This window comes from Canis lupus, chromosome 16 (assembly GCF_048164855.1).
Source record: "Canis lupus baileyi chromosome 16, mCanLup2.hap1, whole genome shotgun sequence".
Classification (NCBI taxonomy): domain Eukaryota; kingdom Metazoa; phylum Chordata; class Mammalia; order Carnivora; family Canidae; genus Canis; species Canis lupus.
The window spans coordinates 3,193,877-3,217,280 of record NC_132853.1 but is presented as its reverse complement, the minus strand read 5'-3'; the positions used below and the strand labels follow the sequence as shown (position 1 = coordinate 3,217,280).

The following is a 23,404-nucleotide window of genomic DNA, read 5'->3' as shown; positions in this document are numbered from 1 at the left end:
AAGGCTTCATTTGACTTTGCTGAAAGATTGTCATTTAATAAAAATGTGGGATTTATTAGTCAACTACAGTCACAATACAGTCACTATAGACTTCCCCTTCTGTATTCATCCCGCCAAACACAAAACAGAGCAGTGTGTCAGTCTGGCTTTCCTCGTGTGAGTCACCACCTTGTGTCACTCCTTGGTCGGTGGAATCCCCTTCCTCAGTATCATAGTTTAGAGTGGCAGAATTTGAATCTTCTTTCTCAGACATACACCTCACTGGCCATGGAATGACACACATGGAATGATCCAATCGTCCAGGGGGTAGAAAATTATCAAATTTAAGCAAGGTCCAATGCTGCTTTTCTATGTTAGAAAAAAGACAAATACACAGGCTCTGTGTTAAGAAATTTCCAGAAATGTACAATGATTTGCTTTAGCAGCCTTAACAGAAATAGGAAATAAAAGAAAAAAAAAATCTGGGGCGCCTGGGTGGCACAGTGGGTTAGGCATCTGACTCTTGGTTTTGGCTCAGGTCCTGATCTTAGGGTTGTGAGACAGCCGTGCATCCAGCAATGTGTGGAGTCAGCTTGGGATTCTCCCTCTCCCTCTGCCCCTCCCATTCATGCTCTCTCTCTAAAATAAATCTTTAAAAAAACATCTAATGACAGTGTTACTGCTTTCATGATGTCATTCCCTAGAAGTTTGGTTTTCATTCCTTTGGATTTAGATACAAAGGGAAAAACCAAAGTACTGTGATACTTTCCAAAGAATGGTCATATTTATTTATTTATTTATTTATTTTAAGATTTTATTTATTTATTCATGAGAGACAGAGAGAGAGAGAGAGAGAGAGAGAGAGAGAGGCAGAGACTCGGGCAGAGGGAGGAGCAGGCTCCCTGCAGGGGGATTCGATCCCCTGCAGGGAGCCTGACGTGGGACTCCATCCCGGGTCTCTGGGGTCAGGCCCTGGGGTGAAGGTGGCACTAAACTGCTGAGCCACCGGGGCTGCCCTATTTTATTTTATTTTTTAAAAGATTTTATTCATTCATGAGAGACAGAGAGAGGCAGAGACATGGGCAGAGGGGATAGCAAGCTCCCTGTGGGGAGCCCAATGGAGGACTCAATCCCAGGACCCCGGGATCATGACCTGAGCCAAAGGCAGATGCTCAACCACTGAGCCACCCAGGCATCCTGGTCATATTTGTTTAAACATTTGTTTAAAGACCCACAGTGAACACCTGCTCACCTATGTGATACTGGTACATTGTATCCAGTGCTCCTGTGGGAGTCATCCCTCCAAAGATGTACAGGTGTTTCCCTACAGCCACAGCTGAGTGGGCAGCACAGCCTGTGGGAGGTGCCCCCGTGGGACTTAGCTCCTGCCACTTCATATCACCTGCCAAGAGAAAGAAAGTGGGTACAACATGACCCAGAATATGGACTCAACCTTACCTGTCAGACTCTTGCAGTGGGCAAACCACTCACTGAAGGTCATTCACAAAGCACCCTGAGAGGTAATACAGCAAGGTTTAATTTGCACAGAAATTACCTGGGGAAGCTTGAAATTCTGTTTGGGTGTCCAGGGAGGGAGGAGGAGCTCAGCACTTTATAGTTTTAACAAGTATCTCAGGTGAGTCTGATGTAAATGGTCTTTGGAGCACACTGAATAATATAATATCTTTGGTGACTGTCACCATTTACCAATTTGGAGCCCGGAAGGAGTTAAGTTCCATGCCTGTGTGTGTGCTTTTTAAATACTATCAGTTCCTTAGAAAGCAACTTTTGTGAGTGCTGGCTAGACACTTTAAATATTTTGCTTGCTCGAAAACAGTCCTATGAAGCTGCTATTACTTCTGCCTCCTCTCTTTCTTTTTCCTGGTGAAGAAACAGCATCAAAGAGGGAAATAGTTGTCTAAGATCTCACAGCCAGCAAGCTGCACAGTTAGAATGATAATCAAGTCTGATGCTAGAACCTGTGTTCTCCACACTTTATGTGCTGCTTCAAGCACCTGCTCCCAAACTATTTCTGCAAAGATATTTGCATCTTTTCAAACAAACATTGAAATGAAGCAAGATATTATTGAATTTTAGGTTTAGAGAATTAATGGGGTAGGAAAGGGTGAGAAGTAGCCAGGAAGTAGTTCCTCAGTGCAAGGGAGTAAAGGGCTTTCTCTTTTAAAATACGCATTAAAACTCCATTTGACTGCTGCAAGGAACACTTCTGTGAAGATATTTTCCATCTGTCAATTCAAGGCAGGGACCCAGCATCTCAGAGTTGGAAGGGAGAATTACCCAGTGTAGCCAAAACTCTTGCCAATATAATAATCCCAGCCAGTGTTGCCTAGCCTCAGATGTCACCGAGCCACAGAATCCATTGTTGGGCAAGGTAGCCCAATAAACTACACAGCAGTTCTCCTGCCTTCTGCCCACTGTTCCAATTCTTGTAGTCTGGAGCAACGCAAAAGACATTTATTTATCCACTCAAGATATGCAGTCATCCCCCTCAATCTACCAGACACTGTGTTAAGTGCTGGAAATATACTGGAGAGGAACAAAAGAGACAAAACCCCAGCCCTAAGGGAGCTCATAGTCTGAAAGAATGACCCAGAATGAGTCCAGGATCTCTAGGACTTGTCAGCCCTTCAGACCCTATGGACAATTCTCACATTCTCCCTAACTCCTCTTTCTGGTGTTTTTAACCATTTAGCATGGTAATTCTGGTCACCAACCACCGGACACATTCAAAATTATCCATGCCCCTTATGAGCATAGGGTTAATGATTAATGGCAGTCAGAGAATACAAAGCATAATGAATTTTTTAAAGATTTTATTTATTTATTAATGAGCGACACAGAGAGAGAGAGAGGGAGAGAGAGGGAGAGAGAGAGAGAGAGAGAGAGAGGCAGAGACACAGGCAGAGGGAGAAGCAGGCTCCATGCAGGGAGCCCGACGTGGGACTCGATCCCGGGTCTCCAGGATCAGCCCCCAGGCTGAAGCGGTGGCTAAACCGCTGAGCCACCTGGGCCACCCAAGCATAATGAATTTTAATGAAAGAGCAGGGTTGTTGGAAACATAAGAGATAATTAATGGCTGGGCACATAGCGAGTACACTCGGAAAGTGATTGCTTTCATTGGTATTATTATTATTATTCAGGCCACATTTGACAGAAATCTGTCAAATCTAGCTAAGATTCTGCTGGCTGGTCAATTTACCCACACTTATGAGTGAAGCTATATTCTATCAAAGCATATTTTAATTAATTTTAAGCAGACAAGCCCTTATGCCCTCTATCCTACTTACGTATATCAATGCAGTGGAGATCATCATAGAATTTGTCTCCTGCCAAGCCTCCATGGATGAAGAGCTTTGTCCCTGCTGCCACCATCACATGACCATGCCGTGGGGATGGAGGTTTTCCAAGTGTCTCTGGCTGTGACCAGGTCAGACTGTCTAGAAAAGTAAATTCATTGACAACAGATGAAAAAGCTAAGAAGCAAGAACATGAGAAAATAGACCCAAGCTTCACTTTCCAGCAAGCTGAGATGCTCAAAGCAGAAAGTGACAGTGGGGTTATTCACTCCAACTTGCCAACCCAATCCAGTTCTCCCTTTTTCTAAGCCTGTATAGACTCTGCTTGAACACTTCCTGGGCTGGAGAATTCACTACCTAACATGCCTGCTCCTTCTACTGGGCATTAGGAAGCCATTCCTTGTTTTGAATTTTAAAAGCTTCAACCTGGAACTGCCCCAGAGTTTAAAAGAACAAGTTTGGTTCTTCTGTGACAGGCCCTCAGAGTCCTCCTTTTTCAAGACAATATCTTTAATTGATTTGCTGGAAGCATGGGGGAAAAAGACTACTTTTGAAGTAGTCAGTACAGGATAAGAGTTACAACACAGGCTGTGGCGTTAAAACAAGGTCATTTCACTGAATAACTTTGTGCCTTGCATCAGTGATTCCCTAAGCTCTAGTTTTTACAGCTGTAAAATGGGGATAAAGAGAATACCTAGCTCTCCAGTTGAAGTGTGGATTAAATGAGATGATGTACATAAAGCATAAGCTCAGAGAAAGTACTCAGAACACGAAAGTTTGTGTTAGAATTACTATTTGTGGCATGCCTGAGGTTGTGAATGGAGCCCCACTGTTCGAAGGAACACAATCTGAAATAATCTGAAAAATTATTATGCACAAACACGTTCATCACAGCATTGTTTGTAATAGAGAAACTCTGAAAGTAGCTTCAGTGCACCAATAGGTGAGTGGTTGTTATTGCTGCAGTCATGATAGAATACTATGTATTTATTTTAAAATGTTGAAGATTGGGATCCCTGGATGGCTCAGCGGTTTAGCGCCTGCCTTCACCCCAGGGTGTGACCCTGGAGACCTGGGATCGAGTCCCACATCGGGCTCCCTGCATGGAGCCTGCTTCTCTCTGCCTGTGTCTCTGCCTCTCTCTCTCTGTATCTCTCATGAAAAAATAAATAAAATCTTTAAAAAAAATAATAAATAAAATAAAATAAAATAAAATAAAATAAAATAAAATATTAAAGATTGAGGCACGCTGGCTGGCCAGTAGAGCATGCTACTCTTGATCTCAGGGTCAGTTCAAGCCCTACACTGGGCGTGGAGCCTACTTCAAACAAACAAAAAACCAACCAAACAAATAAAAATGTTGAAGACTTCATGATCACAGGGAAAGTGCTTAAGTGAAAAATATAGGATACAAATATTACATATAGAATTATCTTTGTTTTTAAATTTTTACTTATTTATTTTTATTAAGTAAACTCTACCCCCAACATGGGGCTCAATCTCACGATCCCAGGATTGAGTCTCATGCTCTACCAACTGAGAGAGCCAGGTGCCCCATCTCTGCCATTAAAAAAAAAAAAAAGATTGGAGGGGCACCTGGGTGGCTCAGTGGTTGAGCATCTGCCCTTGGGTCAGGTTGTGATCCCGGGCTCCTGGGCTCGAGTTCCGCATCACACTCCCTACAGGGAGCCTGCTTCTCCCTCTGCCTATGTATCTGCCTCTCTCTGTGTCTCTCATGAATAAATAAATAAAATCTTAAAAAAAAAAAAAAGTCAAAAACTAAAAGAAAAATTGGAAACACGCTGAGATGTTAATAATTTGGGAGTTACAGTATTTTATATATACATATAGTATATATGTATATACATATAGTATACATAGAGACACAGGCGGAGGGAGAAGCAGGCTCCATGCAGGGAGCCCGATGTGGGACTCGATCCCGGGACTCCAGGATCACACCCTGGGCCAAAGGCAGGCACTAAACCGCTGAGCCACCCAGGGATCCCCATCAAATTAGCAGAAAATTCTTAAGTGTCCATTTACACATATGTATGATGTATAAATGCAAAGGGAAGTCTGGAAGGAGACATTAGGAACTGCTAACAGTTTTTACCTGTTTGGGGAGTGGGAAGGAAAAGCTAAAGGGGATACTTTTACTCTTTTGCTTTATAAGTTACACCATTTAAATATTTTAAATTGATCATTTATATCTTCTTAAATGCAAATTTTGCTGTGGGAAGAAGATATTAGCTAAGGGACACATCTAAGACATCTAGAAGTGAGACACTCATACAAAATGTCATTTTTTAACCTCTGCCTCCTATATCAGGTAAGCTGTAGGCGAGGGTGGCTCTGACCTGCTAAGTGGCAGCCCTCTTGTGTGCACTAGTCCATACTTGCGTCAAACACATGCAGCTTCACATCCTGCACAGGCTGGGCACCTCTCTCTCCACCCCCGAAGACATACAGCTGGTTTCCAATGGCTGCAGATGATGTGTGCAATGTTCTTGGGGATGGTGGACAACTGGTCACCTCTGGCATGGTCCAAGTCCTGGTTTCTGGTCCAGAGAGAAGGCAGGAGCCTAAGATATCCAAGCTGATGGACCTCTGATCTTGACTCTGAGGGTAGGCAGGGTTACCTTCCACACCTCCAACCCCAAGAGGGACAGCAGAGATTTTTTTTTTTAATTTTTATTTATTTATGATAGTCACACACAGAGAGAGAGAGAGGCAGAGACACAGGCAGAGGGAGGAGCAGGCTCCATGCACCGGGAGCCCGATGTGGGATTCGATCCCGGGTCTCCAGGATCGCGCCCTGGGCCAAAGACAGGCGCCAAACTGCTGCGCCACCCAGGGATCCCCGACAGCAGAGATTTAGGTGGGGTTCACGTACCACCAAAGTCAAGGAGGGGTAGAGGGTGATAGTGAGAATTTTCCCAGATAGAGTCAAATCCCCAAGATTGAAAAGTCACACGCTCAATTAAAAATGAGGTCAATTTGTTTTTAAGAGATCTTCCTTTGAACGTCCTCTCTGAGAGGGTAGATCTAACTGTGCCAAATTTCCCAGACTATGTGGCCATTAAAAGAAAATAGACAGGGGTGCCTGGATGGTTCAGATGGTTAAGAGTCTGCCTTTGGCTCAGGTCATGATCTCTGGATAGCCCAAGTCAGGCTCCTTGTTCAGCGAGGAACATGCTTCTTCCTCTCCTTCTGACTCTCCTACACCCTGCTTGTACTATCTTTGTGTGTGTGTCTCTCTCTTAAATGAATGAATAAAATCTTAAAAAAACAAAAAGAAAACAAAGTTATCATAGTGTCAGTAGTAATAATAATAGCTCCTTCTAAATAGTAAATGCTAAGTAAATATTAGTTTCTTCATTTTACAGATAAGAGAATTGAAGCAGAAACAGATGAAGTTATTTGTTTAAAGTGACATGGCTAGAGGTGCCTGGCTGCCTCAGCCAGAGGAGCATGCAACTCTTGATCATGAGGTTGTGGATTTGAGCCCCACAATGGATATAGAGATTTACTTAAAAGATCTAAAACAAAATAAAATAGGGGTGCTTGTGTGGCTCAGTCAGTTAAGTGTGGCTCAGTCAGTTAAGCATCTACCTTCAGCTCAGGTTAAGCCCGCATCAGGCTTCCTGCTCAGTGGGGAGTCTGCTTCTCCCTCTGCCCCTCCCCCTGCTCATGCTGTCTCACTCTCAAACAAACAAATAAATAAATAAAATCTTAAAAATGGGGACACCTGGGTGGCTCAGCAGTTGAGCATCTGCCTTCAGCTCAGGGCGTGATCCCAAGTCTGGAAATCGAGTCCCACGTCAGGCTCCCTGTGAAGAGCCTGCTTCTCCCTCTGCCTATGTCTCTGCCTCTCTGTTTCTCTCATGAATAAATAAAATCTTTAAAAAAAAAACAAACTGAAAAATAAAGAGACATGGCTAATAAATGGCTGAGTTGGGATTCAGATTCCATTTTGAAAACACCAAGATGTATGTATTTTCCACTCTTCTGACTTGAGAATAAAATTTAACCACTTGGGAAGGTGCAAAGAAGCTTATCTTTTTTTTTTTTTTTAGAATATAGCATGAGTTTTATAAAAATAGATGCATTAATTGAGCACCTGCTTGGTACAGAATGATTGTCCTTAGCATTTGGTCTTTCCTCCCCACTCAATTCTAGGAAGTCTCTGGAAAGTACCCTCATATTGCAGATGAGGTAACTGAAGCTCAGAAAACTTAAATTCTTCCCCCAGGTTGCAGGGCTAGTGAGTAGCAGAGCAGAAGCATGAACTCAGATCTGTCAAGATCCCCACACTCGTGCCACCACAACACACCAGGAATTGTTTCTTGCCTAAGAAATTCTGTGCCATTTGTAAAGGTCTTCATTCAGTATACAGAGTGCCATGGGAAGCATCTGTAATATGTATGAGACTCAGACATGAACCTGGATATGAAACAAGTCTCAGCCTATATCCAAAGCAAAATATAATAATCATCTCTATAGCTATGGATCTTGGAGAGCTTTTGGATCTTAGATTTAGAATCTGGGAGTTAGAAAGTACACGACCTCCAGGATCAGAAAAGCCTGGGATTGAGTTGCTGCCAAGTCAAAGCACCTAGCACAAATAATCACAAAGGAGTCCTAAGCCATTTGACAGACTGGCCTTAGTAACAAAATAGCTAATGATTCACATTTTTATATTTCTTGGGCATGCTGTTAAATTATACTTTCTAGGAGAGAAATGGGATCTGGTAGAAAATCAATTCCTTTTGACAGAGGCTTTCCAAATTTTCTGTATTTTATTCAAATGGATGCCATCATTGAAAATCAAAAGGCCAGGGATCCAGAACTGATTTCCATCTGCCAAACCATAGCTGCATCAACCACAACAACAATTATTGAGCATTAACTATGTGCCAGATACTGAGTTACTTTAAATCATTGCCAAACTTGACAAGGTAAGAACTATTATTATCCCAACGTGACAGAAGACCAACTATTTGCAAACAAGCATCTTACTGATAGAGCACTGGCAAGAGTTGACTGTCATATGAAAAATATCCAGGTTGCTAATTGTTAACAAAATGCATATTTAAATAACGAGATATAAGTTTTTTTGCTGGACACCTGGGTGGCTCAGCGGTTTAGCGCTGCCTTCAGCCCAGGGCGTGGTCCTGGAGACCCGGGATCGAATCCCACGTCAGGCTCCCTGCATGGAGCCTGCTTCTCCCTCTGCCTGTGTCTCTGCCTCTCTCTGCGTCTCTCATGAATAAATAAATAAAATCTTCAAAAAATAAATAAATAAGTTTTTTTGCTTATCAAATTAGCAGTGTTTAAAAAATGATAAATTTGGGGGTGCCTGGCTGGCCCAGTCAGTGGAACATGTGACTCTTGATATCAGGTTTGTGAGTTCAAGCCCCACACTAGGTACAGAGGTTACTTAAAAACAAAATCTTGGGGTGCCTGGATGGCTTAGTTGGTTAAGCATCCAACTCTTGATCTCAGGGTTGTGAATTTAAGCCCCATGTTGAGCTCCACACTGGGTGTGGAGCCTGCTTAAAAAAAAAAAAGAAATTCAACACCACTCAGGAGTGAAAATTACATACAGCTGGAGAGAGAAGCAGTTGGAAAACTCTGGAGAGCCATTGGGTAGCATGTATCTAAAGCCTTAAAGTTCATAGTGTTTTAGTTGGTCTTTTTCTTTCTGGGCATGAATTCTACGTAAATAATTGTCAATGACTTCTGAACAGAGATGCTTACACTTTGTTATTTATAATGGTAAAAATGTGAAAACAAACTAAATTATGGTATTGTCACAAAATGGAGTGTCATTCAGCCATTAAAAGTGATGTTAAAACAATGTTAATAGGAAACCATTTCCACAGTAATTATGAAATTAAAAGGAGAAAACAAAAATTTTTAATTGTAATTTTTATTTTTGTTTAAAGATTTTATTTATTGGGAACCTGGGTGGCTCAGTGGTTGAGCCAATCTGCCTTTGGCTCAGATTGTGATCCTGGGGTCCTGGGATCAAGTCCTGCATCAGGCTTCCTGCATGGAGCTGGCCTCTCCCTCTGCCCGTGGCAGAGACATCTGTGTCTCTAATGAATGAATAAATAAAATCTTAAAAAATTAAATAAAGATTTTATTTATCTATTTGGCAGAGAAAGAGAGAGAGAGCATGAGCAGGGGAGGGGGAGCAGCAGAAGGAGAAGCAGACTGAGCAGGGACCCCTAAGTGAAGCTGGATCCTAGGACCCAGGGATCACGACCTGAGCAGAAAGATGTTCAACCAAGCCACCCAGGAGCCCTGTTAACTGTAATTTTTTTAAAGATTTTATTCATTTTCTTATGAAAGAGAGAGGCAGAGACATAGGCAGAGGGAGAAGCAGGCTCTTCACAGGGAGCCCGATGTGGGATTCAATCCCCAGACCCGAGGATCATGCCCTGAGCCAAAGGCAGATGCTCAACTCCTGAGCCACTCAGGAGTCCCTGTTAATTGCAATTTTTAGCAAAGAGACAAGCCCACTTCCCATGGTGGTTCAGGAACATTCCCCTCAAAAAAGATCTTCCTAAACTGTTGCATTGGTGATAAAACTGCTGGTGAGACTAGACAGGAACTTTGTACTGTTTGGCTAAAAGAAACATAATAGGAGGATCTAGGTCAGGGTTTCTAACTTTGGCATTATTGGCATTTGAGACTAGATAATTCACTCTTATGGGGAGCTGTCCTGTGTATTACAGAATGGAGAGCAGCATCTCTGGCCTCTGCCCACTAGATGCCAGTAGTAACCCCCCACACCTTGTGCTTGATCACCAAAAATGTGTCCAGACATGGCCAAAACTCCCCGTAGGGACATAATCGCCCCCATATGAGACCCCTGATCTAGGATCTAGGTGACAGGTTCTAGGCTGGCTTAGTCACTAACTCCTTGGTGATTTTAGGAAAGTCATTTCCCTTGGTCGCCCACTTGCCATAGCTTTCTCTGAAGTTTCTACTAGCTTTGGCTTTTAAGAACTTGATAATTGGGGGATCCCTGGTTGGCTCAGTAGTTTAGCCCCTGCCTTTGGCCCAGGGCATGGTCCTGTAGTTCTGGGATCAAGTCCCAGGATCGAGCCCCATATCAGGCTCCCTGCATGGAGCCTGCTTCTCCCTCTGCCTATGTCTCTGCCTCTCTCTCTCTCTGTGTCTCTCATGAATAAATAAAATCTTAAAAAAAAAAAGTTGATAATTGTGCATGTTATAAAGCAGAGGGGGAGATGTAATTCTATTATTTTCAGATTCTGCCAGAAGTTAAAATTCCTATTTTTGGGTGCCTGGGTGGCTCAGTTGGTTAAGTGTATGCCTTTGGCTCAGCTCATGATCCCAAGGTACTGGGATGGAGCCCTGTGTCAGGCTCCCTGCTCAGGGGGGAGTCTGCTTCTCCCTCTCTCTCTCTGCTCCTCTCTCCCCTGCTCATGTTCTCTCAGTTTCTCTCTCAAATAAATAAATAAAATCCTTTTTTTTTTAAAGATTTTATTTATTTATTCATGAGATACACAGAGAGGCAGAGACATAGGCACAAGGAGAAAAAGGCTCCCTGCAGAAAGCCCAATGTGGTTCTCTATCTCAGAACCCCAGGATCGCAACCTGAGCCAAAGGCAGATGTTCAACCATGGAGCCACTCAGGTACCCCTAAATAAATAAAATCTTTTAAAAAAATTCTTTTTTCTTTTTAAATTCTTATTTTCTATGAGGTCAACAAAGTTAAATGAATTATGCAGGACAATCCAAATGAATTTTGCTACAGGAAATGGAATTGGATTTATTTCCTTATTTAGGTAAATGAAATAACCTTTGATTACTTACCAGGATTCAGAATTTGTAGGCAATTTCGATTTCCTGACTGGTCAGCACCTCCAAACACCCAGATGGTATGAGGGGCGCAAGAGGGAACGAAGCTGGCGTGCTCGTACCGGGGCAAAAGGCCTTCCGAGGTGGCTAAGTCCCACCGGTGTGTTCCTAGAAGACATTTCACTCAGTCCCTACATTGAACCTGCCAATTGCTTATATCGGTTGATAAATCTGGGGGCAGGTAGTGAGGAGAAAAGGGTCAAAGGTATAAGTGAACTACCAACAAATCACTTGTAGGGAATATGGTCAAATTCTGAAAAAGTTCTATAATAGAACTTCAGGGGCTGTCTGCCTGGTCCATAAACCTTCCTTTAGGGAAACTATCCCCATTCTCTCAACCACTGGGGTAGGGATCCCAGGAGACCTGTTTGTACTATAACACCTTCACTTCATGGTCTCAGTGGATTGGGTCAAGGAAAGTCACTTGACCCAAAATGGGTCAATCAGATCCTCCCTCCAGAGAAGCTAGAATTCAAACAAAATTTCTGGATTTCTTCCATCATGTGTAGAGAAGTAGCTACAGCCAAGGTATGGAGAAGAGAAAAAGTAGCATCCACCTAAAGAAGCAGATCTCCCCAGAGAGAGTGAGGGAGAAAGTAGATGGTTTTTGACAACTTTCCAATTCCTGCATCTACTCTCTCCTGAGACTAGGCTGTATTTCCTATGTTTGGATTCTTCCGTTTTGTTTGTTTGTTTGTTTTTTGCCAGTTTAAGAGAGTTTCTGTTACCTGAAACTAAATGATTCCTGGCTAAACAAGTTCACAACTGCCAAGGGATGTAAGTTATTATCCCCATTTTACAGGACACTGAAGCCCAGATGGGTTAGACAGGTTGGCCAGAGTCACAAAGCTAGTAATGGGTCCCCTCAAAGATGTAAGTGAATAGACAGTGAGTTCCTTAAGGGCTGGAAGAGATTTCATTTGTCTTTGTTTTCCTAGCGCTGGGTGCAGAAATTCAAATGCCTACATAGGAGGAAATGTGGCAAATTGGGGGATGAGAAGCCCACTGATTGGCGGCAGCTCTCCTGTTGCCATGTAGACCTATGATATCAGATCTCCCAAAATTATCAGGAGAAACCAAACCATTTTTCCATTTTTATACGTAGACCCTTGCACATTTTGTTGGTGAACAGCTTAGATTAAAATAATAACAGCATGTCACAGGGACCTAACAAAACATGCATGTGGGCCACTGGTTTTCTTCTGCCATTGTGTATAGCACAGAGTGGTCACCATTTGTTCGTTCTTCATTTATTCGTTAATTCATCCTTCCATCCAAATACTTAAAAAGCACCCATTCTGGGGGCATCTGGGTGGCTCAGTCAGTTAAGCATCTGACTCTTGATTTCAGCTAGGTCATGATCTCAGGGACAGGAGATTGAGCCCTTTGTGGGGCTCCATGCTCAAAGCACAGAGCCTGCTTAAAGATTCTCTCTCTTCCTATCTCTCTGCCCCTTTCTTGTGCACTCACTCACTCTTTCTCTCTAAAGAAATTAATTAATTTTTTAAAAACATCTACTCTGTACCAGGCACTATAGTCGTGGCTGGGGATATAATGATGAATAATATAACTATATTCCCTGTTTCCAAGGCGCTTACATTCTTGTGGGGGAAGACAGACAAGAAACAATCACATGTGGTAAGATCTGTGAAGGGGGGGGCAGCCCGGATGGCTCAGCGGTTTAGCGCCGCCTTCAGCCCAGGGCGTGATCCTGGAGACCCAGGATGGAGTCCCACATTTGGCTCCCTGCATGGAGCCTGCTTCTCCCTCTTCCTGTGTCTCTGCCTCTCTCTGTGTGTCTCTCATGAATAAATAAATAAAATCTTAAAAAAAAAAAAGATCTGTGAAGGGGTATAAGAATGGGAAATTATAGAATACTATGGAAACATAGAGGGTGGTTAGGACAGTGATTTATATTAAGAAATATATATGTGAAAAAAAAAAGGAAATATATATGTGATCATTGTCAGTTCCAGGCCCAGAGCTCTTAAAACTCTTGGAATTTACCAAATTGTAAGACTGAAAAGAGTGTCTTATGAAACAAGCCCCTGTCAACCACACCTGGGTTTATGTTTATGAGGTGACTTCTGGAGCCCTAAGGATGGGGGCTGGTTGCTAGGAGAACCAACCATATGATTAGAGGGTTGGAACTTTCAGTCCCAGCCTCCCACCCCCACCTCTGGGAAAGGCAGAGGGGCTAGAGGTTGAATCAATCACCAATGGCCAGTAATTTAATCAATCATGCCTGTGTAAAAAAGCCTCCAGAAAAACCCAGAAGGGGTTTGGAGAGCATCCAGGTTGGTAAACACATGGAGGTGCTAGGAAGATGGTGCACTTGCAGAGGGTATGGAAGCTCTGTACCCTTCTCCCATACCTTGCCTTATGCATCTCTTCCATCTGGCTGTTCCTGAGTTGTATCTTTATAATAAACCAATGATCTAGTAAGTAAACTATTTCCCTAAGTTCTGTGAGCCACTCTAGCAAATTAATGGAACCCAAGGAGGGGATCATGGGTATCTGATTTATAGTTGGCAGGTCAGAAGCACACACAATGACCTGAACTCCCGGTTAGTGTCTTGAGTGGGAGAGGGGTAGGAGAGTCCTACGGAACTGAGTCCTTAACTGGTGGGATCTGATGCTAAGTCCAGGTGGATCTTGTCAGAACTGAATGGAGTTGTAGGATACTCAGCAGGTGTTGCAGAATTGCTTGGTGTGTGGAAAGACACTCAGACATTTGGTGGCCAGAAATGAAGTATTAAGACTAGAGTTGAGAGGAGACGTACAAGTAGAGAAGGAAAACAGAATGGTTTCTCCTTTCCAATTGTAGGCCTAAACTAGTCCAGAAGTATCAGGGAAAGCTTCCCGATGGAAGGGACAGTTAATCTGGGATCTGAAAGATGAATAGTCAGGTGATAAGGAAAGAGAAGAGCCCTCAAAGCACAGGGAACAACATGTCCAAAAGCTTGGAGACCAGGTTTGAGACATGTTCAAGGAACTGAAGGTTACTTAGTGTAGCAAAGAAATGGGAGAGCCAAGAGATGAGTGGGAAAAGGCTTGAAACGTGAGAGTGACATGGTCAGATTTAGACAATACTCTCCAGCTGGGTATAGAAAATGCACCATATAGGGGTAAACTTGGCAGCCGGGAGACCAGAGAAGATACTGTTGTAATGTCTAGTTGAGAAGTACTAATGCTTGGACTACAGTAGTAGCAGGGGAAATGGACAGATACGGATGGAGATAGAGACATTTAGGACTTGGTGATTAATTGGATATGTGGATGGAAGAGGAAGTGGAACCATCAATGTCTCCCAGAATAATATTTGATGAAGGAATGGTTGGATGTCCAGAGCTCTAAACAGACTTTGTTGCCCTTAAAAAGAAGGTATTGGATGGGTAGATGTATTTCAAAGGTCTGCTGAAATGTTAGGGACTTCTCAGTGATGTTCATTTTCTTAGACGAAAGCCCTGTGATCTCGTCTGAACTGGTGTTCTTACAAATGCTCTGGTCATGGGCAATAGCACAAGCTCTGCTCCCTGGTGATAGGGCACATGCTCCACAGCTGCTGGTCTTACCCAGATCCATGGTGTACACATCTGAGAAGCTCCTGTTCGGATCTGCTCCCCCAACAATGAAGACCTTCCCTCTCTTGGCATCACCAACTGGGGGTAAATATGAACAGCTGTGGCCAACCCGAGCACAGGGGCTGTCTCCAGGGGGGGTCAAGGTGTACCTGCCAAAGGGAGGATGCATTCAGGAGACCTGAGTGGAGAATAAATGCAGCAGTGTGTTCTCTCCACTCCTCATGAATTATTCACTAGACCGAGGGCTCTTGTATACACACACACACACACACACACACACACTTTCAGTTATATCCAGCAAAGTGGTATTCCCATGATTAATAATAGTATCCTCCATTTGCATAAAACCTTTCACTTTTCAATTTTGTCACTACTTCGTCTCACGTTAACCTAGTAGGGATGCTGCACTGGACCAGTAATTGTCCCTATTGGGTAGATGGGGAAACTGACACCCAGAAAAGTATGGTGGTGTGTCCTGGCATGAGACAGTAGCCATGAGCATGGTTTGTGAATTCAGGCAGACCTGGTTCAAGCCCCAATTCAGGTGCTTTTGAGATGTGTGATCCTTTGGAAGTCATTTCATCCTTTTAAGCCTTCCTTAGTTTCCTTATTTATAAAATGAGGATGGCACTAGTTCTTACCTGGGAAGGGTAAGATGAGGTCTTGTAACAGGGCAGGGAAGGGCTCAATAAATGGTGGCTAGAGCTTCAGGAACACTCACATAGGAACCTATAGCCCCAATGCTCCTGCCACTAGCCTGTGATGCATCGTCAAGTAATAGTCTCCAGAATTTATTGATGTTAAGAGTTTTCCCAGATTATTCATAAAGCTTAACTTGATGGAATCCAGAGCTAGGACTAAAAAAAAATCAAATATAGGATCCATCCATCCCATTCTCTAAAATTATTATTTTTTTTTTTTAAAGATGTTTCTATTCTTATACTCGACAGAGTATGCAAAAGCAGGGGTGGCCAACAGGCAGAGAGCAGGGGAGAAGCAGGTCCCCCCCACAGAACAGAGAACAGGGGGCTAGATCCTAGGACCCTGAGATCATGACTTGAGCCCAAGGCAGACACCTAACCAACTAGGCCACCCAGGTGCCCCTCTAAAGTTACTCTAAAAGCTGGCTATAAAAACATCTTAAAACTTCCTGGTTGGATAAGAAAATTCTGTAGCTATTTTTCAGGCCCTGTCTCATTAGATCTCTCTGGCATTTGGTAGTCCTGATCCCTTCTCATACCTTTCTTCTTACCTGGTTCCCCACATCCCTTCCTTTTGGTTCTCTACCCACCTTTCTGGCTGCTCTTTTGTTTTCTTGTTCTGATTCCTTTCCCACCAGCTGTCTCCCAAGCCTTGGTACCCTTGGATTCTCTTCTCTTCTTGTGTACATCTACTTAAGTCTATCACGTTCATCTGCAGTGATGGTTTCAGTTACCACCCACCTATATATTCATCAGTGATTTCCAAGTCTCTATTTCTTTTCCAGATCTTTCTTCTAATAACCAGATTCGCACATCCTATTATCACCTGAATGATCACTAACAATGTACCATGCCTGCCGTTAACTTCGTTACAGTCCAGGTTTCCCTTAATCTGCACAAAACCCCTTTGAGGACAGTACTGTTATCATCATCTGCTTTTTTACAACTGAAGTCCCAAGACTTAGAGAAATTAAATAACTTACCCAAGAGCACACAGCCACCCAGATATATGGTGAATAAGAGGAAAAGATCCTGCCTTCAGAGCCCTTACAGACTAGTGGGGAAGAGAAACATTAAATGTATAATTTCACATATATCCATTTTATTTTAATTGTGCGATAAAGAAGTACAAGGCATATGTAGTATAAGAACATATCATAAGAGGACCTTACCCTATATAAGGAGAGGTAGGAGAAGGAGGTGGTCAGAGAAGGCTTCCTGAAGAAGCACCATTTGAACAGATCTCTGAAGTATGAGTAGAAGTTAGCTAGGCAAAGAGAGGGATGGAAAATGGAGGGAAAGATCAACCCAGGTAAGGATTAGCACACAGAGCACCAGAGTGGGCGGTGCAAGGGCTATTAAGGAAGAGAAAGAGAACAAAGGATGATTTAGGCTACTTGAGGTTGGAAAGACAGGTAGGGACAGATCATAGGAGGTCCAAGGGGCCATTTTAAGGCCTCCGTTTTTTATCTTAATATCAAAGAGGCACAAGGGGTGCCTGAATGGCTCAGTTGGTTAAGCGTCTGCCTTCAACTCAGGTCATGATCTCCGGGTCCTGAGATTGAGCCCCATGTCAAGCCTCAAGTGGGGCTCTCTGCTCAGCAGGGAGTTAGTCTCTCTCTCCCTTTGCTCCTCCACTGTCCCCTGCTGGTGGTGTATTTGCACTCTCCCTCTCAAACGAATAAATAAAACCTTAAAAAAAAAAAAAAAAAAATCAGGCACAAAAGGGTTTTACACCAGAAAATGCCAGAATCAGATTTAGGTTGGCTAGAGAGCAAGAGTGGAGGCAGGGAAGCCAAATAGAAAGACTTCCTCCAAGGTCCTACAGAAGTATTAACTCCTCCCTACAGCCTTCTGTGAGCTCTGCTTCAGTACTGACTACATTTCCTCACCATCACCTGCTGAGTGCAGCCCCCACTATGCTGAGACTTTTCACCTTTGTACCTTTAGCACCTATACAGCAGATGCCCCTGAGAGGCCAGTGTTAGTTGAATAAAACGTTGGTTGAACAAGCAGCTGAGAAGGAATAAGGCCGGTTTAATCCAAATCCACTTCCTTGGAAATCTTAAAAGTGAGTCACAGCTTGAGGGAAAACACAGTGTTGGACCTGAGGATGCCAGATGGTCAGTGCCTTACTCTTCCTAGTAAATGGATTTTAATAAAATCAACATCTGCTCTGTGATAATTATTGCCCCACTACCTTTCCTCTGAATACTTTTTCAGTTTGAGTCTAATTACCAGCAACTACAGTTTCAGCTCTACCCTTTTTCATAGACGATCAAATATGTTAGTAAACTACTTAAAATGAAACAAAAACTCATGTTCTTCTCTATCTGAATCCTTCCTTACAGACCATGTTGCTTTCCTGGGCTTGTCTCCAGGTTCCAAGACTGGCAGCAGTTTCATGGTGTCCTATGCATAAGAAAGAAAGGCACTTTTTAGACATTTACATTATCTCCCACCTAAAACACAGGAAACATCAGGTCACTTCCTTCCTTAAAAACTTTCCTTTAAAAGAAAAAAAAAAACAAAACTTTCCTTTTGAGGGCGCCTGGGTGGCTCAGGGGTTGAGCATCTGCCTTTGGTTCAGGTCGCGGATCCTGGGATCCAATCCCACATTAGGCTCCCTGCAGGGAGCTGCTTCTCCCTCTGCCTATGTCTTTGTCTTTCTCTGTCTCACATGAATAAATTAATAAAATCTTGGGATGCGTGGGTGGCTCAACGTTTGAGTGTCTGCCTTAGGCTCAGGGCATAATCCCAGAGTCCCAGGACCAAATCCCACATTCGGCTCCCTGCATGGAACCTGCTTCTCCCTCTGCCTGTGTCTCTGCCATTCTCTCTCTGTGTGTCTCTCATGAATAAATAAATAAAATCTTAAAAAAAAAAAACAATAAAATCTTTTTAAAAAAATTTTCCTTTTGATGTGCCAGTTCCTAGGGTCTGATTAATTTGAATAAGCATCAACAACCCTTTGCTATAAACTTATATTTGGGAGGCAAATGTTACACATCTTTATTAACACAATTATAGAAGCTTTTTTTTTTTTTAAGATTTTATTTATTTATTCATGAGAATACACAGAGAGGAGAGAGAGAGAGGCAGAGACACAGGCAGAGGGAGAAGCAGGCTCCATGCAGGGAGCCAGATGTGGGACTCCATCCCGGGTCTCCAGGATCACGCCGGGGGCTGAAGGCGGCCCTAAACCGCTGAGCCACCCAGGCTGCCCTATAGAAGCTTTTTGGCTAACGTTTTCTGTGTCTGTGATTTTCTGTGGAAAAGGGGCATATATCAAAAAAATTTTCAGGGGTCATAAATGTTCACTCTCATCAAAATGTAAAATATTTTATGTTTTGGGGCACCCAGGTGGCTCAGTGGTTGAGTGTCTGCCTTCAGCTCAGGGCATGATCCCAGGGTCCTGGCATCGAATCCCGCATCAGGCTCCCCACAGGGAGCCTGCTTCTCCCTCTGCCTATGTCTCTGCCCCTCTCTGTGTCTCTCATTAATAAATAAATAAAATCTTAAAAAAAAAAAAAAAAGCATTCTGGATTCAACCTTCTTCTCAGGAACTCAGCTCCACCCTTTCTTGCCATAGTGAGCTATTCTTACTATATTTGTTGTTCCTAACAGGGCAGGCCCTTTCATATCTTGCATCTTGTGCTATTTCCCCTATGAAAATACCCCTCCCCTTCTTGTCAACTGGGAGACTCCCAGTGGACCTCCAAAGCCCAGTTCAAATGTACTCCCCCCTTCTCAGCATAACCTTCCCTGACTTGTTCCTTTCCATTGACATCCTCAAGTTACTTCCTTCTCCTTCTGAAGGCTATCGATTAAGCCCTCATCACTGCGGGGATCATGTTGAATGTAATTATCTATTTAAAAGTCTTTAGGGATCCCTGGGTGGTGCAGCGGTTTAGCGCCCGCCTTTGGCCCAGGGCGCGATCCTGGAGACCCGGGATTGAATCCCACGTCGGGCTCCTGGTGCATGGAGCCTGCTTCTCCCTCTGCCTGTGTGTGTCTCTGCCTCTCTCACTCCCTCTCTCTCTCTGTGTGACTATCATAAATAAATAAAAATTTAAAAAAAAATAATAAAAGTCTTTAGATCATGGGGATCCCTGGGTTTGGCGCCTGCCTTCGGCCCAGGGCGCGATCCTGGAGACCCGGGATCGAATCCCACGCGGGCTCCCGGTGCATGGAGCCTGCTTCTCCCTCTGCCTGTGTCTCTGCCTCTCTCTCTCTCTCTGTGTGTGTGACTATCATAAAGAAAAAAAAAAAAAAAGTCTTGATCAGAATAGATCAGATTCTAGACTAAATTCCAACAGAGCTAGGACTCTCAGATTCAGACAACCTACCGATGGGCTTGGCTCGGAGTCAAGCTGAGGAAGGAGCGAATGAAGAAAGAAATGGATGAGATTCCTGGGAGATGATTGAATAAATCCAACCTTTGGCCTAAGCCACTGACCGCGGTCACCAGAGCCCAGTGGGGTAAACTTCGCACGGACGGGGACTCCCTGCGTCCAGCTGCCCCTGGCCAGTCCCATCCCGCAGGCCCATCCCCGCGTGGCAGCGACAGAGGAAGGGAGTCAGGGTCTGGAGAGGGCAGAGTCCGCGTACGCCCTCCCCAGTGCCCTCCACCCGGCTCGGGCCCACTATCCTCAAGGATGCGACAGCCCCTGCCCGGGAAAGCTGGAGACCCACGGCGCGGAGAGCCCCAGACCCGGGGCGCGTTACCTGCGGCGGCTCCGGACGCTCCCGGGCGGAGGCTCCACCCCCCGTGACGTAGGCGGGGCTCGGCCTTCGCTCCGCCCACCCCGACCCGGAAGGGCGCGGCGGCCAACCGCTCTCGGGCTCCGGGCTCCCGGGGCGCGCCCTTGCAAGGGGACGCGCGGGGCCCCTCCCCGACCCGAGCGGCGGCCGGGCCGTGCGTGTCTCGGGAACCAAAGAGGCCGTCGGTCCCTGGGGCCGATCCTCCCCGGTGGAGTAAATAAGCCCGGGCTCCTTGGGAGACGATTTACAAGCGAAGCGCCGGGGTTGGGCGTCCACTTGGAAGACCCAAATTCCTTCGGCTGCAGCATTAGGGCTATTTTCAGTTCCAGCGGCTGTTGGAAATGGTTTTTGAAAGGGAGAATCAAAGATGCTTTCCTAGGTGTGAAACCACCCTGCGCGGCCTTTAGACCATTTCAGCCGTTGGCGCCTTAGTTGACTCGTTCCATAACTAGCGTTTGTTACTATGGCAGGCACTATGCTGAACCAAACCTGACCCCTGGCGTCCTGGAGTTTACAGTGTAACTTAGATTAAACAGAAAAAAAAAAATGACTAAGTACATGTGCAAAAAGTGCAAGGCGTAAAAAGTTCATCAGAGAGAGTATTCTTGGAAAAGTCAACTTTTCTCTGGCCCTCAGTGTCACTCATCTGTAAAATGGAGCTAATAAGATGCTAATAAGAGCTCTGTCACAAGGTAATGGTTGGGGAATACATGAGCTAATGAATATAAAGTGCCCAGTACTCAGTGGCTGGCACAGAGTTGTCTCCTGTAAAGTGCAATGCTACTCCTAGTTATAAATGAAGTTTAGACAGCAGACCTAAATTAGACTGCTCCTTGGCATTACCTTTGGTCTCCAGCTTTCCTGAAAATAGAGAGGTGGTTCACCTATGTCTATGTTCCAGAGAACTTAACAATCATTTAGGAAGACTAGGCCAGTTGTTCTGTCCTAGGAAATAGAAGAAAACGCTAAGGAAAGGGACCACAGGAGCTCCTCAAGCATAGAGCATGGTACCCTAGTAGGAACCAGACAGGCCTGGGTTCAAATCCAGTCTCCATTGGGACGCCTGGGTGGCTCAGCAGTTAAGGATCTGCCTTTGGCTCAGGGTGTGATCCTGGGGCCCTGGGATCGAGTCCCACATCAGGTTCCCTGCATGGAGCCTGCTTCTCCCTCTGCCTGTGTCTCTGTGTCTCTCATGAATAAATAATTAAAAAAAAATCCAGTCTCCAGCACTAACCATGTAACCCTGACATTTGGCAAGTTCATTAACTTCTCTAAGTTGTAGTTTTTTCATCTCTAGAATGAGGTAGTAATACTTTGAATACCAATTCTTGAAATTAAAACAGGAATTTATTAACAAAACAGAATTTGAGGTCTGCACCTTTTCTCTGTTCAAATATGCTGTTTCAAACACCCAGAGTCTCTGTGAGCTTCCATATAAATGGAAAGAATCTCAACTGCTGTCTGCCACAGAGGAGTTTAGGAGTATTCAGTAATTTTGCTCTCCTTCAGGAAAGAAAACTAAGGCTATGTTGGCCCTGCCATATATGTCCATGTACATCTAGATGGAGATTTCTGCTCAGAGTTGCAGAATGCTCTGATGGACTCTGTGTCTTTTGGCTTAGCTCCGTTTTAAGATGCCAAACTGGCATTGCAGATCAACAAGAAAAACTGGAAGAGTTTTGTGGGCAAAATGGCTACCAGTTTTTTTGTGGGACCTATGCTTTACACTAGAAATCACATTTCAGAAATTGCTGGAAAGAACTTTTGAAATCTATTTTTAAAATGGAAATGGAGGGATCCCTGGGTGGCGCAGCGGTTTAGCGCCTGCCTTTGGCCCAGGGCGCGATCCTGGAGACCTGGGATCGAGTCCCACGTCAGGCTCCCGGTGCATGGAGCCTGCTTCTCCCTCTGCCTGTGTCTCTGCCTCTCTCTCTCACTGTGTGCCTATCATAAATAAATAAAATTAAAAAAAATTTAAAAAAAATAAAATAAAATGGAAATGGAGGGGGCAGTCCCGGTGGCTCAGCAGTTTAGCACCACCTTCAGCCCAGGGACTGATCCTGGAGACCTGGGATCGAGTCCCGCGTCGGGCTCCCTGCGTGGAACCTGCTTCTCCCCTGCCTGTGTCTCTGCCTCTCTCTGTGTATCTCTCATGAATAAATACATAAAATCTTAAAAAAAAAAAAAAAAAAAAAGAAATGGAGAGGGCGCCAGCATGGCTCAGTCTATTAAGCATCTGCTTTTGGCTCAGGGTCCTGGGATCGAGGCCCGTTTCGGGCTCCCTGCTCATTAGGGAGCTTGCTTCTCCCTCTCCTCCCAGCTCATGCTCTCTCTCGCTATCTCTATTGCTATTTCTCTCTCAAATGAATAAAATCTTTATTTAAAAAAATGGAAATGGAGGCCCAGAGAACTTACAATGATTAGCCTGCATAAATGGCAGAACTAGGAGCCTCGATTTCCTCCTTTGCCCAAGGAAAACTAAGCACACATTCCAGTCAGCTAGTTCTGTACACTGTTTCCAAAATAAATGACCAATGTGTCTATCACTTCTTCTAGAGGTCACCCAACACTCTAAAGGATGCTTCCCTCATATCTTTCCGATATGTATGTAAAGAGTGAGGTTCACTGAATGAAGTGGGGCTTTGGGAGGGAGTCTACCAGATGGTTTGGTAATGTGAGGAATGCCACCTGTTTTCACTGGAAGGGGATACTCTCCACTTTCATAACCTACCTGTTCACTGACTTGTCAGCAAAAGAAGCAGTGATGCTGATCACTTTCAAGCATGTTCTAATTTGTAAAGAACAATCATGTCCATTTCCTTACTTGCCTTCCTTCCCGCCTCTAAGAAGGTATCTTGAGTGGGATGAATTCCCAGTTACTGATGTTCAGACCTGAAAAGTGAATTGCCAGCTTTCTAATTTTAAAGAGTTGAAAACAACAGCATCTTTTCCTCATTTGGAATTTTTTCTCTAAAAAATCCTGAGCATATCATCTTTTTACTTTTTCCCCCTAAAATCTTAAATGTTACTCCTTTATTTTTTTTTATTTTTTATTGATTTTATTTATTCACGATAGACACAGAGATATATATATAGAGAGAGAGAGGGAGAGAGAGAGGTGCAGAGACACAGGCAGAGGGAGAAGCAGGCTCCATGCCAGGAGCCT

At 44.1% G+C, this 23,404-nt stretch overlaps 1 protein-coding gene across 10 annotated transcripts; it reads right to left on the bottom strand.

Moving 5' to 3' along the window:
• Positions 1-9: 9 nt before the first annotated feature.
• Positions 10-20,275, bottom strand: RABEPK (Rab9 effector protein with kelch motifs). 10 transcript variants are annotated; one of them, XM_072777905.1, is made up of 11 exons: positions 20,203-20,218; positions 19,824-19,847; positions 17,828-17,886; positions 16,647-16,741; positions 16,458-16,528; positions 14,765-14,922; positions 11,145-11,297; positions 5,693-5,944; positions 3,288-3,437; positions 1,232-1,381; positions 10-348 (listed from the first exon to the last, which is right to left on the bottom strand). In XM_072777905.1, exons 6-11 carry the CDS (start codon positions 14,772-14,774, stop codon positions 56-58), a joined length of 1,008 nt encoding a protein of 335 aa, XP_072634006.1. In that variant the 5' UTR covers positions 14,775-14,922; positions 16,458-16,528; positions 16,647-16,741; positions 17,828-17,886; positions 19,824-19,847; positions 20,203-20,218; the 3' UTR covers positions 10-55. The 10 variants fall into 10 exon arrangements, with proteins under 10 accessions (XP_072634006.1, XP_072634011.1, XP_072634003.1 ...); XM_072777910.1 differs by lacking the exon at positions 19,824-19,847 and having other exon boundaries at positions 5,693-5,854; positions 20,203-20,239; XM_072777902.1 differs by lacking the exons at positions 16,458-16,528; positions 16,647-16,741 and having other exon boundaries at positions 20,203-20,241.
• Between the last annotated feature and the right edge of the window lie 3,129 nt (positions 20,276-23,404).

What these genes read in the sequence shown, in the direction of transcription:
- RABEPK (XM_072777900.1), bottom strand. Translation starts at nt 17,880, where the DNA reads ATGAAACTGCTGCCAGTCTTGGAACCTGGAGACAAGCCCAGGAAAGCA. An exon ending in TCTCCACTGCATTGATATAC is followed by an intron (nt 1,382 to 3,287) that starts GTAAGTAGGATA and finishes TTCTCTTGGCAG; the next exon opens with GTGATATGAAGTGGCAGGAG. An exon ending in AATGTACCAGTATCACATAG is followed by an intron (nt 349 to 1,231) that starts GTGAGCAGGTGT and finishes TTTCTAACATAG; the next exon opens with AAAAGCAGCATTGGACCTTG.